General features: G+C 48.7%; 1 protein-coding gene across 5 annotated transcripts; it reads left to right on the top strand.

The window, feature by feature from the left end:
• Positions 1-20: 20 nt before the first annotated feature.
• Positions 21-12,152, top strand: LOC100023137 (zinc finger protein OZF-like). 5 transcript variants are annotated; one of them, XM_056825717.1, is made up of 6 exons: positions 21-125; positions 1,016-1,091; positions 1,710-1,836; positions 2,050-2,121; positions 7,827-7,921; positions 8,387-12,152. In XM_056825717.1, the coding sequence occupies exons 2-6, from the start codon at positions 1,047-1,049 to the stop codon at positions 9,785-9,787; spliced, it is 1,740 nt and encodes a 579-aa protein (XP_056681695.1). In that variant the 5' UTR covers positions 21-125; positions 1,016-1,046; the 3' UTR covers positions 9,788-12,152. The 5 variants fall into 5 exon arrangements, with proteins under 5 accessions (XP_056681695.1, XP_056681693.1, XP_056681696.1 ...); XM_056825715.1 differs by lacking the exon at positions 21-125 and adding an exon at positions 206-303; XM_056825716.1 differs by lacking the exon at positions 21-125 and adding an exon at positions 349-655.
• Positions 12,153-13,820: the final 1,668 nt, after the last annotated feature.

The raw sequence follows: 13,820 nt of genomic DNA, 5'->3' as shown, positions 1-13,820 counted from the left end.
TTCACGTAGGGAGCGGCAGGGCCAGAAGGTAAACTAGTGCACAAGCAGCGCAGAGTGGCGGCCCTGCAGTTTTCCTTGACCTCCGCCCTGGCGTCATCACCCTGAGACTAGACTGCACTTCCTATGTGGGTTCGCGTGGCCGCATGCATTCTGGGTAGGGTAGTTAGGCGCTCCCAGCGCTGCTGTCCCTTAGTGGGGGCAGGAGCCCAAAGACAGGAGAAGGAGGAATGCGCATGCGTGCTGCAGCTTGCTTGGTCTGAGCTACAGCCTTAGAGGCCGCGGGGGTCCTGGGAGCAGGAAGTGGTGAGTGCGGGTGGGGCCAGGGGTGAGCCCGGTGTTTTCTGGGAAGGGGTTTCCCGAGGGGGCGGGACTTGCCTACACGCACGTTGCGCCTCCTCTCCACCACCTCCCCTGGCTCCCTTGTTTTGGAGGGAGAGCCACAGCTCAGAGCTGGAGTTGGGAGACCTGGGTTCGAGTTGTGCCCAGATGCAGACCCCACGGTGGAATCCCGTTCCCGTCCCCGCACCCCCGCTGGCCTCCGAGTGCCCTCCCCTCTTCCCTGGGCTGTTGGCAGGATCGGAGTGGCTGATCAATATTATCTTATCAATATCCACTCAGACCCTCCCCGTTCTCTTGGTTCTCAGTTTACCCTCCTGTGAGCACCGGGACCCCCTCTCCCAGCAAGCCCGGGTGCCCCCCCCCATCTCCCACCACCCTGCCTTTGCCCGTGCCATGCCCTACATCTGGAACACCCTCCCACCTCCGTGTCCTTTGGCTAGAGGGGAAGTCAAGGGACCTCCCTGGCTTGGGAGCCCTCGAGCTGGTCAAGCACAGCTGAAGGGGGAGCACTGGAAGCTCCTCCCCTGTGAGCCCCCTAGCCTGGCCCCTGCGCCGGGGGAGGGGGAGGCACAGAGGCCTGGAGAGGGGACGTGGAGCCCGGGAGAAGGGAGGCTGGTTCAGGGCTTGGCTGCCCAGTGGTCAGCGCCTCCTCCCGCCTCTCCTCTGCTCTCTGCAGCCTTCTCTGGACTCAGACCGCAGGAGGGAGCATGGAGGAAACGAGGCCGCCCGCGCCCAGGACCGCAGGGCCCCAGGTGAGTTCAGGCTCTCCCCTCCCCCTCCTTGGGCTGCTCACCGGAGCCCCTCCCCCCGGGGACTGGAGGCTCGCGAGAGGGCGGAGCCCAGAGCCACAGCGCAGGCTCCGAATGGCTGCCCAGAGCAGCGATGTCCAGGGCAAGGCTTGAATCCAGGGCCTGGGAGCTCGGGGATATGGATGGAATGGCCGAGGCTGGAGGCTGGACGTCGGGTCGGGGAGCCTGGGATGGGCATTTGGGCTCTCCTGGGCTCAAAGCCCTTCTATTGCTGCCCCTTCCCTAGCCAAGCAAAGAGCCTGCGCTCGGCATTCGAGGCTCCCGGCTCTTCTCCTTCCTCCTGGGCAGTCACAACACTGCGGTCCGCCTCCGTTTCCTCCTCTGTAAAATGGAGCTCCCACCTGCCTCCGCCCCCAGCAGCCGCACTATAAGCGTTTCTTCCCCCAGACGGCTCCGGGTTCCTGTGACTCGGGTTGTGCCCTGGGCCGGCGCTGCCTCCATGCTGGCCTCCGGGGTGCCCCCAGCCCTCCCTTCCCGGTTCCGGTCTGGCGTCACCCCGTGCGCAGCCTGGACTGGGGCACCGGGAGGGGAGCCCCGCTCAGGACGCGTCTGGCCTTGCAGGAGTCGCTGACGTTCCGGGACGTGGCGGTGCTCTTCACGTGGGACGAGTGGCGCCGCCTGGGCCCCGCGCAGAGGAGCCTCTACCGCGAGGTGATGCTGGAGACCTTCGAGCACCTCGTGGCCCTGGGTGAGGCCGGGCTCTGCCAGGAGGGGGTGGGGGTGGGCGGAGCCCAGCAGCCGGAAGTCCCGCCCCTCCGGCCTGGGTGGGCAGGAGGAGACCCTCTCCTGGGGCAGGGACCGAGGCCTCTGGGGGCCTCTTCTCCGTGGGGAGCGGGACCCACACGGGATTCCCGGACGGCGTTCGGGCCCAGAACGGCCTCATTTCTCTCCCCACCCCCAGGGCTGCCCGTGATGAAGCCAGACGTGCTCTCCGGCCCGGAGAAGGGGGAGGCCCCCAGCGACCCCCAGCCAGGTGAGGGCCGAGAAGCCCCCGGGCCAGCCGGGGAGGGTCAGCCCAAGGACCCGCGGGAGCCGCGAGGCTTGGAGGCCGCAGAGGGCCCGTGGCGAGCCAGGTATCCGGCTCTCCGGCCTCCTGGGAAGGTTCCTCTCCTTGAAGGAGCCAGCAGCCGCCTCGACCTCGCGGGCCTGTCCCCGAAGTGGCCCGGCCGCGGCCTCCCACACAAGGAGCCCAGACGGGACCTCCCGGGAGCCTCTTTGGGAGGCAGCGGGCCAGGTGGGGCGGCTTTGGGGGCGTGGCCGGCTTCCGGTGCCCCCCTCCGTGATTTGGGGCCTTTTGCTCAGGCAGCGGAGGAGCCTTTGGGCTTCCTCCTAGGAAATGGCTCTGGAGCTCCTGCAGGCAGGCTCCACCCGAGGGCAGCTGGGAGGCTGTTCCCTCCCCTTCCCCGCCTTCCTTTAGAGCAGCAGCGGGCGGGCTGGGGCTGCCGAGCCGCTCTCCCGAGCTGACACCCGCCTCCATCCTCCCCTTCCCGGGCTGCCTCCGGAAAGGGCCCCCCCAGGGGGCGCCCTGAAATTCAGGCGCTGCGCAGCATTCCTGCCCCCTCCATAGTTCGTGCGTCTGGGGTTGGGCCCCAGGCAGAAAGGCTCCTCCGCGCCTGCGCGTGTCCCCTTAGAAGACCGGCAGGGTTCTCGGGCTGCAGCGCTCCGGCAGAGCCGAAGCAGGCGGAGCGACGCAGGTGTGACAGAAGCCACACCGGGTTGTCTCCGCGCTTGGACTGGGACACACTCTTCCTGCTCCTGCGAGCTCCGTCTGGCACCAGGAAGCCCGATGAGAGAATGGCGCCATGTGGAGTCCCTGCTCAGCTACCGGGTTTCCTGCCTCGAGAATTGATCGCTCACAGACAATACGGGGCCAGAAGTCCTGCCGTGGCGGCTCTTAGCAGAATCTGATGCTTCGTTTCCATCAGGATCAAAGCCGTCCGGAACTGACTTCGCCAAAGAAGCACGTGGCATTTACAGACCGCCTTGGGGGCCGGAAGCACTGTTGTCAAAACTTCCCTCAGAGGCGAGTGATTTCTAGAGCTCCTGAATAACAAGCGCTTAACCCACGGGATAAGGTCCAGCCGGCCTCCTACACACACTTTCTCTTCTGAGAAGGACTAGAAAAGAAAGGGAGACACAGACTCACCCCGTGGGCTCCCTAGAAATCCTATAAAAAAGGATGGTGCCAACATCACCCAAAGACAAGACTTCACACAAGGCTGCCCATGCAACCCCCCCCAAGAGACAGGGCTTCCCTCAACTCAGGAGCCCCCCAAAAGAAGAGCGCCCCGTCCCTCTGGATGCTTTTGAGGGGCCGTGAAGATCCAAACTTTACTGGAGGAGGTCCTGGGAGATGGGCTCATTAGGAGCCCGGGTCCCAGGAGTCGGGAGATGGAGGGAGGGACCAATCACCACTCCTCCAGCCGCAACTCGGGCCATTCTGCCATCGCTGACGCCATTTCTGTCTGCCCCGTTTTCTGAGTGAGGTAAACCTTCAGAGTTGTGTTTACTCAGTCATTATTAGTGATTTTGAACGCTCTTTTAGTGCAGTTGCTAATGCTCGGAGTTTTAGGCGTTCAAGGCTGTTCCAAACATCTAATTAATCGGTTTATTAATATTTGCACGTATGACGGTTCTCGGAAACCCCCCCTCCTTTAGGAAGCTTCAGAAACTTATGGCAGGGCAGAGAAGAAGCAAGATTTCAGAGTGTAGGTGACAGTCTAGTTATTGGAGAGAGCCACATCACTGGAAATTCGGGGAACATTTCCCTAGCCCTAAAAGAGCCCTGGTCAGGAGGAGGAGGGGAAGGGGCTTCAGCTCCTCCAATCACAGCCTTCACTGGGTCTTCCAGGAGACCAAAGCTCGGCTTGGACTCAACGTGGACTCGGTTTCCCTTTAGAAACTGATGAGACCTTTCAGGAAAAGCATTTCAGTTGATGTGAATTTTGGGATGGATTGATATGGACAGTCATTACTCTTAAGGTTTTCCTCGTGTTAAACCAGCTCTGCATTCTGGGTATAGTGTATATCTTCGTGATGTATTGCTGTTGTCTCTTGCTCAGATTTTCTTTAAGATGTTTGTATCGGGAGCAGCTGGGTGACTCAATGGATGGAGAACCAGGCCGAGAAATGGGAGGTCCTGGGTTCTAATTTGGCTTCAGACCCTTCCTAGCTGGGTGACCCTGGGCAAGTCACTTCACCCGCAAGGCGGAGCCCTTCCTGCTCTTCTGCCTTGGAACTGATACCAAGTATGGATCCTAAGGCAGAAGGGTTTTAAAAAAAGATGTTTGCATCAGTGTCCAGTCAGGATGTTGGTCTGTGGACTTTTCTGGTTTTGTGCTCCCCGGTTTAGGTATTAAAACCATATTTGTGTCATAGAAGGAATTTGGTTGGGATCCTTGATATATTTTTCTAAATGGGATGATAAATACAGGGTTGGGATTGAGAATTCCCTCGGGCATCCCTCTGGCCCTGGGATTTGTTCTTGGGGAGCTCGTTTATAGCTCTTTCAATTTAAGGTCGTGTTAATTATTCTATTTCCTCTTCCGCTAATCTGGGCAATCTGTATTTTTGTAAACATTCATCCAGTTCACTTGGAGTGTCCGATTTATGGGCATGTAATTGGGCCCAAGAGCTCCTGATGATTGCTCTGCCGTTCATTTCCCCCTTCACCGGAGAAGTCCTTTTTATGGCCTTCTCCTCTTCCCTCACTTGCTGTCTGTCGGTGTCAGTGCTTCTAACTGGCCCAGTGAGCCTGGAGTGCTTGGGGGGTTCGAGTCCGTTGTGGTTTCTCTACCTTCGTAGGCTTCTCTTGTCTGTTTTTGAAGACAGATTTTCTCCTCAGCTTTGCTCTTTTCGTCAGAAAGGCTTAAAAGGCGTCTATTTGGTTAAACATCCCTACAAGATTACCCTCGGTTTGGGGGCAAAAACAGACGTTTATTTTTGGTCTCAACGGTAGTAGGGAGCCACTTTGGGGGTCTGTAGAGGATGAATTAGAGCAGGGAAACCCCTCAGGAGACCGCTGTAGTAGGTGAGGCACCCAGTGCCAGGGCCAGGGAGGCAGAATTGATGGGATGTAGCCTCGGCTTGTAGGACATTTAAGCTGTGATCCTGGGGGACAGGAGGCACTGAATGACTCCACTTTTGCCTTACCTGGGTAAAGGGGGGCTGAACACACACACACACACACTGAACAGGAGTGGATTTGGGGTCAAAAATCGTCTGAATGAAGGTCTCAGCCCGTCCAAGCCTCCTCTCCAGGCGCCGTCCCCCGCCACACCAGGAAAGGGAGGGTGTCCGGTACTCCAGGGGTCATCCTGGGATGCTGAAGCCTCTAGAGTGTCCTGCGGAATCCCCAGAAGAGGGCAGTCGCTGGGATTTTCAGAAAAGCTAGAGCAGCATCTCCAGCCAGCGAGCTCCACTTTGATTCCTGGAAAAGTTCTGCAAGTAGCTGTGAAACAGAGGAAGTGGGGAAATCTCATTCATAACAATAAGCAGGAAGGTTCCCTTGGCTGACTTCCACCACAGCCCAGGAGCAAGTGGGTGCTGTTCTTAAACAGAGACCCAGTGGCCAGGAAGCCTTGGGGCTACTTTGGAACTCGGGTCTTCCTGACACGGCGGGGCTCCCCCACAGCACTGCCGGTGGGCCAGAAGTCTCCAGGACGCTGTTGGGCTCCATGGAGTACTGCGGAATTCTGGTGAAGTACCCCCTTCCCTGCTTTATTTTTTCATTCTCGTTATGAGGTGGTTGGATAGGAGAGGGGGGTTCAGTGCACAGTGTTGGGTCTGAAGTCTGGAAGCTCCAGGTTAAAATCCAGACTCCCACACTCCCAGTGTGCCCCCGGACAAGTCGCCTCACTGCTGTTTGTCTCGGTTTCCTCATTTGTCAAACACGGGTTGGAATAATAAGCTGAGATATCGATGGCAGGGTTGTAGACTTGATGTTTCACTGGTCAGTATATCACTCCAAGTCTAGGCCTTCAGACCTGTGTAGGCCTGAGAAGCAGCTTGTAAGTTCAAACTCTTTTAGGTTTATATATATTCAGGTAAATAAGAAGGAGGAGGACTAGGGAAAAGATGTTCCCAAGCTTTAAAATCTAGATTCTCCACCCAGATTCCCTCTACGGGCCCTCGTGAAACCATCTGCATAGATCTTTTGGCTACATGTTTCTACACTGTCTCCCTATACCAAACCCTTACTAACTATCTAATGTGAGCTCAACTGGTCCTCAGATTGCTGATAGACAAGTTAAACAGTTATCCAGATAAGATAGCTCAGACTTAGATAAGTTCACCCGTGTAGGCCAGAGGCCAAAGGCCAAGATGGCTGGCCTGTTCTCACTAGCAGGTTTCTCTGGGTCTTGGCAGCTGTCTCACACACACAGCCAGGGACATAAGAGTTTACAGGATCACAGGGAGATGGAAATTGGAGACAGGGATGGACAGGATCTCAGGAATCTCCAGATAGCTGGCACATAGGAACCGCCAGCTTTCAGGGAATAGGTAAGTCACCTCTTCAGGCTTAGACAGAATCAGCCAACAGGAAGTTACCTCTCTGCTTCCCAGGCAGGACAGGAACAACAGATCTCCAGCTGCCTTCGGTGTCTGGTTTGATCCCTTCCCCAGATTCTGGAACAGCTCTTTTAGTTCTGGGCATGTGACCAGACTCTTTTGCCAACCCCTTCCTTTAGCCTCTTTTGCAAAAGTCCTGCTTTCCTTCATTCTCCTTTATAGGGTAATGAATAAACTAGATGACGTTTGAAAAGCACTTGGCATGATCCTCTGCAGAATAGGTATAGTAAGAGCACCTCACAAAGCCTCCCTGAAGACCAACTCAGATAACATTCCTGAAGTCTTTTGCAAGCCTTGAAGAGCTGAATAGAAGCCAGTTACTCCTCCAAGAAATTCAGAAGTAAAGGCAACTTAAAAACCAGAGACATCAATACTTTAAGAAATAGTACTTCTGAGCCTAACTCTATTTCCTTTTTGGCAGGTTACTAACCTAGGATATCCAGGAAATGCTGGAGACAGAGTTTACCTGAATTTCCCCCAAACACTTGACAGTTCTTCCTGTTTTTCTTATGGGAGAGAAGGAGAACTGTGATCCCTGTAGTAGTACAGTTAGGTAGATATGGAGGGGATGGAACCCTGGAACCAGAGTGCTCTTGAAGGCAGCCTTGGGTTGGAATGACTGCCTCCAAAGAGATGGTTCCTCTGCCCCAGAATCTTCTCGGTGTCTCTGCTGGGCTCTCTGCTCATAGCTTGAAGACATTTCCTGGGGGGAGTCCTTGAATGAGCTGAGAACTTTCAAGGATTATCGATGCCCTTTGCTCCTGTACCAGCTTTATTTCCCAGTCTCCTGTCCTTGGGTAGAATCTTCACACTTCGAGCAAACAATTAAAAAATGGGCACGTCAGCATGTCAGCAAACTCACTAGTCTGACTATGAGTGCCTTCAGGGAATTTGAACATCATCCACTCAGTTTGGATGATTCTTTGTTCTTTGTTACTCATTCTCAAGGAACCTCACAGTGGTTTCAGTGTCCCTGTAGTGATGCTCTGTGCTCTGCAAATGATTCCTCATTCTACTTGATGGAACAGTCTTGAGCTTGAAGTGTTAAACAGTTCCCTTTTTCCTGAATCAGACAAAATTGAATTTTGACTTCTTGGTTTTCTTCAGGGTCCCTTTGCCAGGAACAGCAACATGACATCAAGGACCCAGCTGTGCATCAGGCCATTCACCTGAGATCATCCTTCCAGGAGAGACAACAGGAGGTTGGTCTTAGGGATAGCAAAATGGTCAGAGAAACTGGAAATGTAATTTAAGTTTAGGGAAGCAGCATCAGGGGAACTAGGAGATATGGGTTAGAATCTCTCCATAAAATACTTGTAAAAAGGTGAATGTGTCAAAGGCAGTACTTTTGGGAGAAGTTGCAGCCTGGGGTTAGTCATTGTAAATAGGAAATATGTGGCCACAACTACAAACAGTTTTTAGCTGTAATAGACTGTCCTTAGGAAGATATTTTGTAAGACCAACAAATATACAGAAATTCCTTCACTTAACAGCCAACCCATACTGCATTTCATAGACTTACAGATAAGAGAAAACCTTAAGTGAAAAGAGCATTCCTTTCTATTAGAGAAAACTAGAATTAGAATTAGAGAATATGTACTAGAAGAGAAACTGAGTGTAATGAATGCTAGAAAGCCTTCAGTAATAATTCCTGTTTTCTTTTACAGAAAATGATTCATACAGATGAGAAACCCTGTAAATTTAAAGAAAGTGAGAAAGCCTTTAGTCAAACATCAAGAAGCCCTAATGATTGTCAGAAAATTCATCCTCAAAAGAAACTCCATCTTCTTAATGAATCAGGGAAAACTTTTCTTCTACATGAGAAAGCACACATGGGGAAAGAATCCTTTAATTCTGATGAGAATGACAAAGCCTTTCAGTGGGACTGTAAACTGAGTTCACATCACAAAATTTATATTGAACAGAAACTCTTTGAATGTAATGAATGTGGGAAAAACTTCAGCCAAAGGTCATCCCTTATTTCACACCAGAGAATTCACACTGGCAATAAACCCTTTGAATGTAATGAATGTGGGAAAGCCTTCTACAACAAATCTCAGCTTACTGTGCACCAGAGAATTCATACAGGAGAGAAACCTTTTCAATGTAAGGAATGTGGGAAGAACTTTAGCCTGAAATCATCACTTATTTCACATCAGAGAATCCATACTGGGGAAAAGCCCTTTGAATGTAGTGAATGTGGGAAAAACTTTAGCCAGAGGTCATCTCTTATTTCCCATCAGAGAATCCACACTGGAGAAAAGCCCTTTGAGTGTAATGAATGTGGGAAAAACTTTAGCCAAAGATCATCACTTACTTCTCATCTGAGTATTCATACTGGAAAAAAAGCCTTTGCTTGTAGTGAATGTGAGAAAGCCTTCTATGACAAATCTCAACTCATTTTACACCAGAGAATTCATACTGGGGAGAAAAACTTTGTGTGTAATGAATGTAGGAAAGCCTTCTACAGAAGATCTCAACTGACTGAACATCAGAGAATTCATACTGGGGAGAAACCCTTTGAGTGTATTGAATGTGGAAAAAATTTCACTGTAAGGTCATCCCTTATCCAGCACCAGAGAATTCATACTGGAAAGAAATCCTTTGAGTGCATTGAATGCAGGAAAGCCTTCTACAACAAATCTCACTTTATTGAACATCAGAGAATTCATACTGGAGAGAAGCCTTTCGAGTGTGCAGAATGTGGGAAAAACTTCAGCTTAAGGTCATCACTTATTTCACATCAGAGAATTCATACTGGAGAGAAACCCTTTGAGTGTGCAGAATGTGGAAAAAACTTCAACCAGAGGTCATCGCTTATTAAACACCAGAGAACCCATACTGGGGAGAAACCCTTTGAATGTACTGATTGTTGGAAAAACTTTAGCTGGAAGTCATCCCTTATTTCACATCAGCGAATTCATACAGGAGAGAAACCCTTTGAGTGTAATGAATGTGGAAAAGCCTACTACAACAAATCTCAGCTTAGTGTACATCAGAGAACGCACAGTGGAAGGAAATCTTTTGAGTGTAATGAATGTAGGAAAAACTTTAGTGAAAGGTCATAATTTCTTAAGCATCAGAAAATTCATACAGGAGAGAAACATTTTGAGTACAATGAATTTGGAAACTCTGTCATTTATTGTACACCAGAGAATTCTTTCTAGGCAGGAACTCTTTAAGGGCAATTAGTGTGGGGAAATAATCCACTACAAATATCAGCTTAATGAACATCAGAGGCTACAGAGAACTATACTGGAAAGAAACCCATTAGTTGTAATTATGGAGAAAGCCTTCACTTGACAGGCCCACTTTATTGACCATCAGAATTAATATTTGAGAGAAATCTTTTGAGTGTTAGGAATGTGGAAAAACTTTTCTCAAACGTGAGAATTCACACAGGGGAGAATGCTGAGAATGCAGCTAGTGGATAAAGTGCTGCCCTTGGAGTTGGGAAGACATGATTTCAAATTCAGCCTCAGAGATTTACCATCTGTTTGACACTGGGCAAATTACTTAATCCCTTAGCCTTAGTTTCCTCATCTATAAAATGGGAGATTTCAACTCATTGGCCTCTAAGGTCCCTTCCAACTGTGAATCTCTAATCCTTTGAGAAAATCTTATTTATATAATGAAGGTAGGAAAGCTTTTCTATAATGAAGAAAACTTACAAAACAATTCATGCTGGAGAATAAGCCTTTGATCAAAATGAATATGGGAAAGCCTTCAGATATAACTGACTATATTATACATCATGCTTGACTAATAGAGAGTTCATATTTGAGGGGGAGAAATATATTAAAATAATAAATATGAAAAAATATTCAGCCAGAAAGGACACCTTGCAATTTAACATGGGAAAGGCTTTCCCACTTGCTGAACCCTTTTGAGACAGGGTCAGAGAATAAATACAGAAGAAAAAGATTCTGCAATCCGAATCCACTTTATTGTGATTCGTATCTTAGGTGCCATGGCAGTGAGAAGGATGAGTTGATCCCCAAGGAAATGTGTCTCTCCTGAGCTGATGGGTTTCTATGTAAGTGACCAAAAATGCATAAATATGCTGAGTTCGCAACTGGTCAGTCCCTGGCCTTGGTTTGCAGTTGTTATGTTTCAGAGGAGGGGATACAGAGACTTTCAAGTCTACTTCATCATCGACCCTGAGGGCCCACAGAACACTCATCTTTTGGTTGGCTTTGGAGAACTGAGACATAGGAAGGCTGCCCATAAGGGTTACTCATGCCTGCTTATGTTCACTTCTAATGGAACCACAGTCTACAGCAACACTACTCATGGCTAAAATGAACAATACAGCCCCCTTTCTCTCTGCCACTGCAATACAATAATCATGGCCGTCCGTGTGCTGGACTTGGAATCAGGAAGACTTTAGTTCAAATCCTGTCACAAACATTTCTGAATGTTTTAACTATAGGCAAGTCACTGCCTCTAAGCCCAAGCAAGTGAGAGGGCTGAACTCAGTGACTTCCCAGGTTTCTTCTGACCCCAAATCTATAATGTCTGTGGATTTGAACTATGGAGATATAATAATGATGGGAAAGGATCACAGCAACCTGCCATTTGTTCAGTGCTGGAACATCAAAGAGGCTAAGTTGTTATTAGCCATAAGATTTTGTGGTGTTTGGGGTCTTCACTACAATACACATTGACTGCCTAATTGCACAAGGTAGTAGGGCACGTGTGATCTCCACCAATCTTTAATAGCAAGTATACTACCTTTAAAAATGTCTTTGTTTTTAAAAACAAGTTGAAGAATTCAGATGTATAAACAAGTGCATTCACGTTTGACAATAGGTTTTTCTGATGCCTTCTGCTTTTGCATCACAGCCATCTCTGGACAGAGCTCTTTTCCCACCCATAGCCTTCTCACAGAAGTCTGACACGAGAGATCAATAAGGAACTGACAAGTCCATAACAGTGTGAGCCATTCTGCAATAAGCAAGTATTAATATGTGAATGGGTGGCTTTCAAAAGAAGAAACAGCAACAACGGCACATGAAAAGAAGTTCAAAATCTCTGATTCTCAAAACAGATAGAAACAGATTTCCTTAGAGTAGTGTCTGTTGACTTGAATGATCCCTGCCAGCCTGCATGTCCACTCAGAGAACCACCAATTAGCATTATCTCTATTGTATGCAATTTTTATTTATTTCCTTAGATTTCCCATTTACATTTTAATGGAGTTCTCCAAACATCTGGGCTGCTTGCTGCTTTCCCTCAGGAGGCAAATTTGATGGCTGCCCTACCACAGCCATGAAATCAGCAAAAGATACTGAAAAGTGACAAAATTAAATGCTGGCACAATTGTGGCAAAGCAGGCCTGCTATTAACACAGCTTCTAAGTTGTGAATTGTTTTAATGACAATATTACCAAAAAATCCTTTATAATAAAACCATTGGAATGTTTTATATTTACTTAGTTTAAGGGTTTTCTTTTTTTCTTCTAACATTATTTAGACATCTATTGAATTTCTATCGCCTTCATTTACAAAAGGAAAACTAAGTCCTTAATGGCTCTTTGCTCTGTTGTATGTTAAGAAGACTGGACTTTTTTGGCTTGCAGTGGCCATCCTCTTTTTTTAGTTGGAGCTCCCTATTCTCTTGCCACAGTGACTGTTTTCCTAAAGCACAGTTCTGACTGAATTACCCCTCCCCAGTGGCTCACCTCCATCATTAAATATGTTTCTTGGCACTTAATACCCCTTCATGACCTGGTCCCTTTCTCATTTTCTTAGTCTTCCTTTCTCCTTCCCCATCACATTCTCTTGGGTCCAGTTACAGTAGCCATGTTGCTGCTCCTCACACCAGCTCCATCTTTATACTGGCTCTTCACTATGCCAGGAATACTCTCACCTCCTAATCTCCTTGGCCACTACCTTTGATATACAACTCAAATCCTACCCTCCACAGGATGACTTTCCTGCTTCTAGTGCCTTCTCTCTAAGATTATCTTTTATCCACTCTTGTTTATATCTCATATGAATATAGTCATTTATATGGTGTCTACCCCATTAGAATATGAACTCCTTGAGGACAGACCTTTTTTGTTTCTTCTTTGGATCCCAAGTGCTTAGCATAGGGCCTAGCACAGAGTAAATGGGTAACAAAATGCTTGTTGGATCACTGGTTCACATGACTTGTGCTTATGCCAATTGTCTTCATTCTTTAAGTGTATAAGTTTGCTTCCCATTTTACAGTTGAGAAAGTCTTCACATCTCCAACATTATAACTTCATAGATGTGTTCACCTGGATCCAAATGGCCCTGCACACCTGTATCTCAAATAAAGCATGCATATCCCCTCATTAGAGGCAGGTGCCAGGATACCACAGGGCACAGAGCTAAAGAAGATCTGATTTCAAATTTGGCCTCAGATACTTCCTGGCTTCGTGATTCTGGGCAAGTCTCTTAACTTGCTTCAGTTTCCTCATCCATAAAAGATGGATAGTAACACCATGTACCTTCCGGAGCTGTTGTGAGGATTGAATGAGGTGATTTTTGTAAAGGGTTTGGCACAGTCCCCGGCACTAAATAAATGTTTGTATCCTTCCTCATGACGCTGCTCTGTATAGTGATAGAGGAAATGAACATTCAAATCCTATGGCCCTCCTCCCATTTAATCCTTTTCATGCTCAGAGATTCTAAGGTGTAGTTCTGGCAATGAAAGAAGCAGTCACAACCTTAGGAGCCCAAGGAATCAAAGGAAACTAGCAGACAAGATTCAGCCATCCCCCTTTTTAATCATTAAAGGCCGGCAAACAGAAACTATGTCTAGAGCTGTCACTGCCCGCATGAATTGTTCTAAGAGAGCAACCTCGGAGGTTTGTAGCTTGTTCCCACTCTCCCAAGGCCCAAGTTGGGTGGAAAGGAAATCTTTCTGAAACATGATTTTCCCATGTTCATTTTGTATACGGGCTTTCTCTTCTTCCCCTCCCTGGTCCAGATGGACCAGAGGCCCTTTTTAGAGAGATTCTTGCTTCCAAATGTAGGAATTAAGTGCAAGGGAAGAGCAGACCTATTATATTTCCACTTTGATGGGAAAATCTTATAAATCCGGAGAAGTAGTGCTACTCTGCTCAATCCA

Source organism: Monodelphis domestica, chromosome 4 (genome assembly GCF_027887165.1).
Source record: "Monodelphis domestica isolate mMonDom1 chromosome 4, mMonDom1.pri, whole genome shotgun sequence".
In the NCBI taxonomy this organism is placed as follows: Eukaryota; Metazoa; Chordata; class Mammalia; order Didelphimorphia; family Didelphidae; genus Monodelphis; species Monodelphis domestica.
Note: the sequence above shows the minus strand (reverse complement) of the source record. Positions and strands in the feature narration are given on the sequence as shown.

Coding starts and splice junctions, on each gene's coding strand:
- LOC100023137 (XM_056825717.1), top strand. CDS start 1,047: ATGGAGGAAACGAGGCCGCCCGCGCCCAGGACCGCAGGGCCCCAG. Junction 2,122..7,826: donor CCCCAGCGACCCCCAGCCAG/GTGAGGGCCGAG, acceptor GGTTTTCTTCAG/GGTCCCTTTGCCAGGAACAG. Junction 7,922..8,386: donor TCCAGGAGAGACAACAGGAG/GTTGGTCTTAGG, acceptor TTTCTTTTACAG/AAAATGATTCATACAGATGA.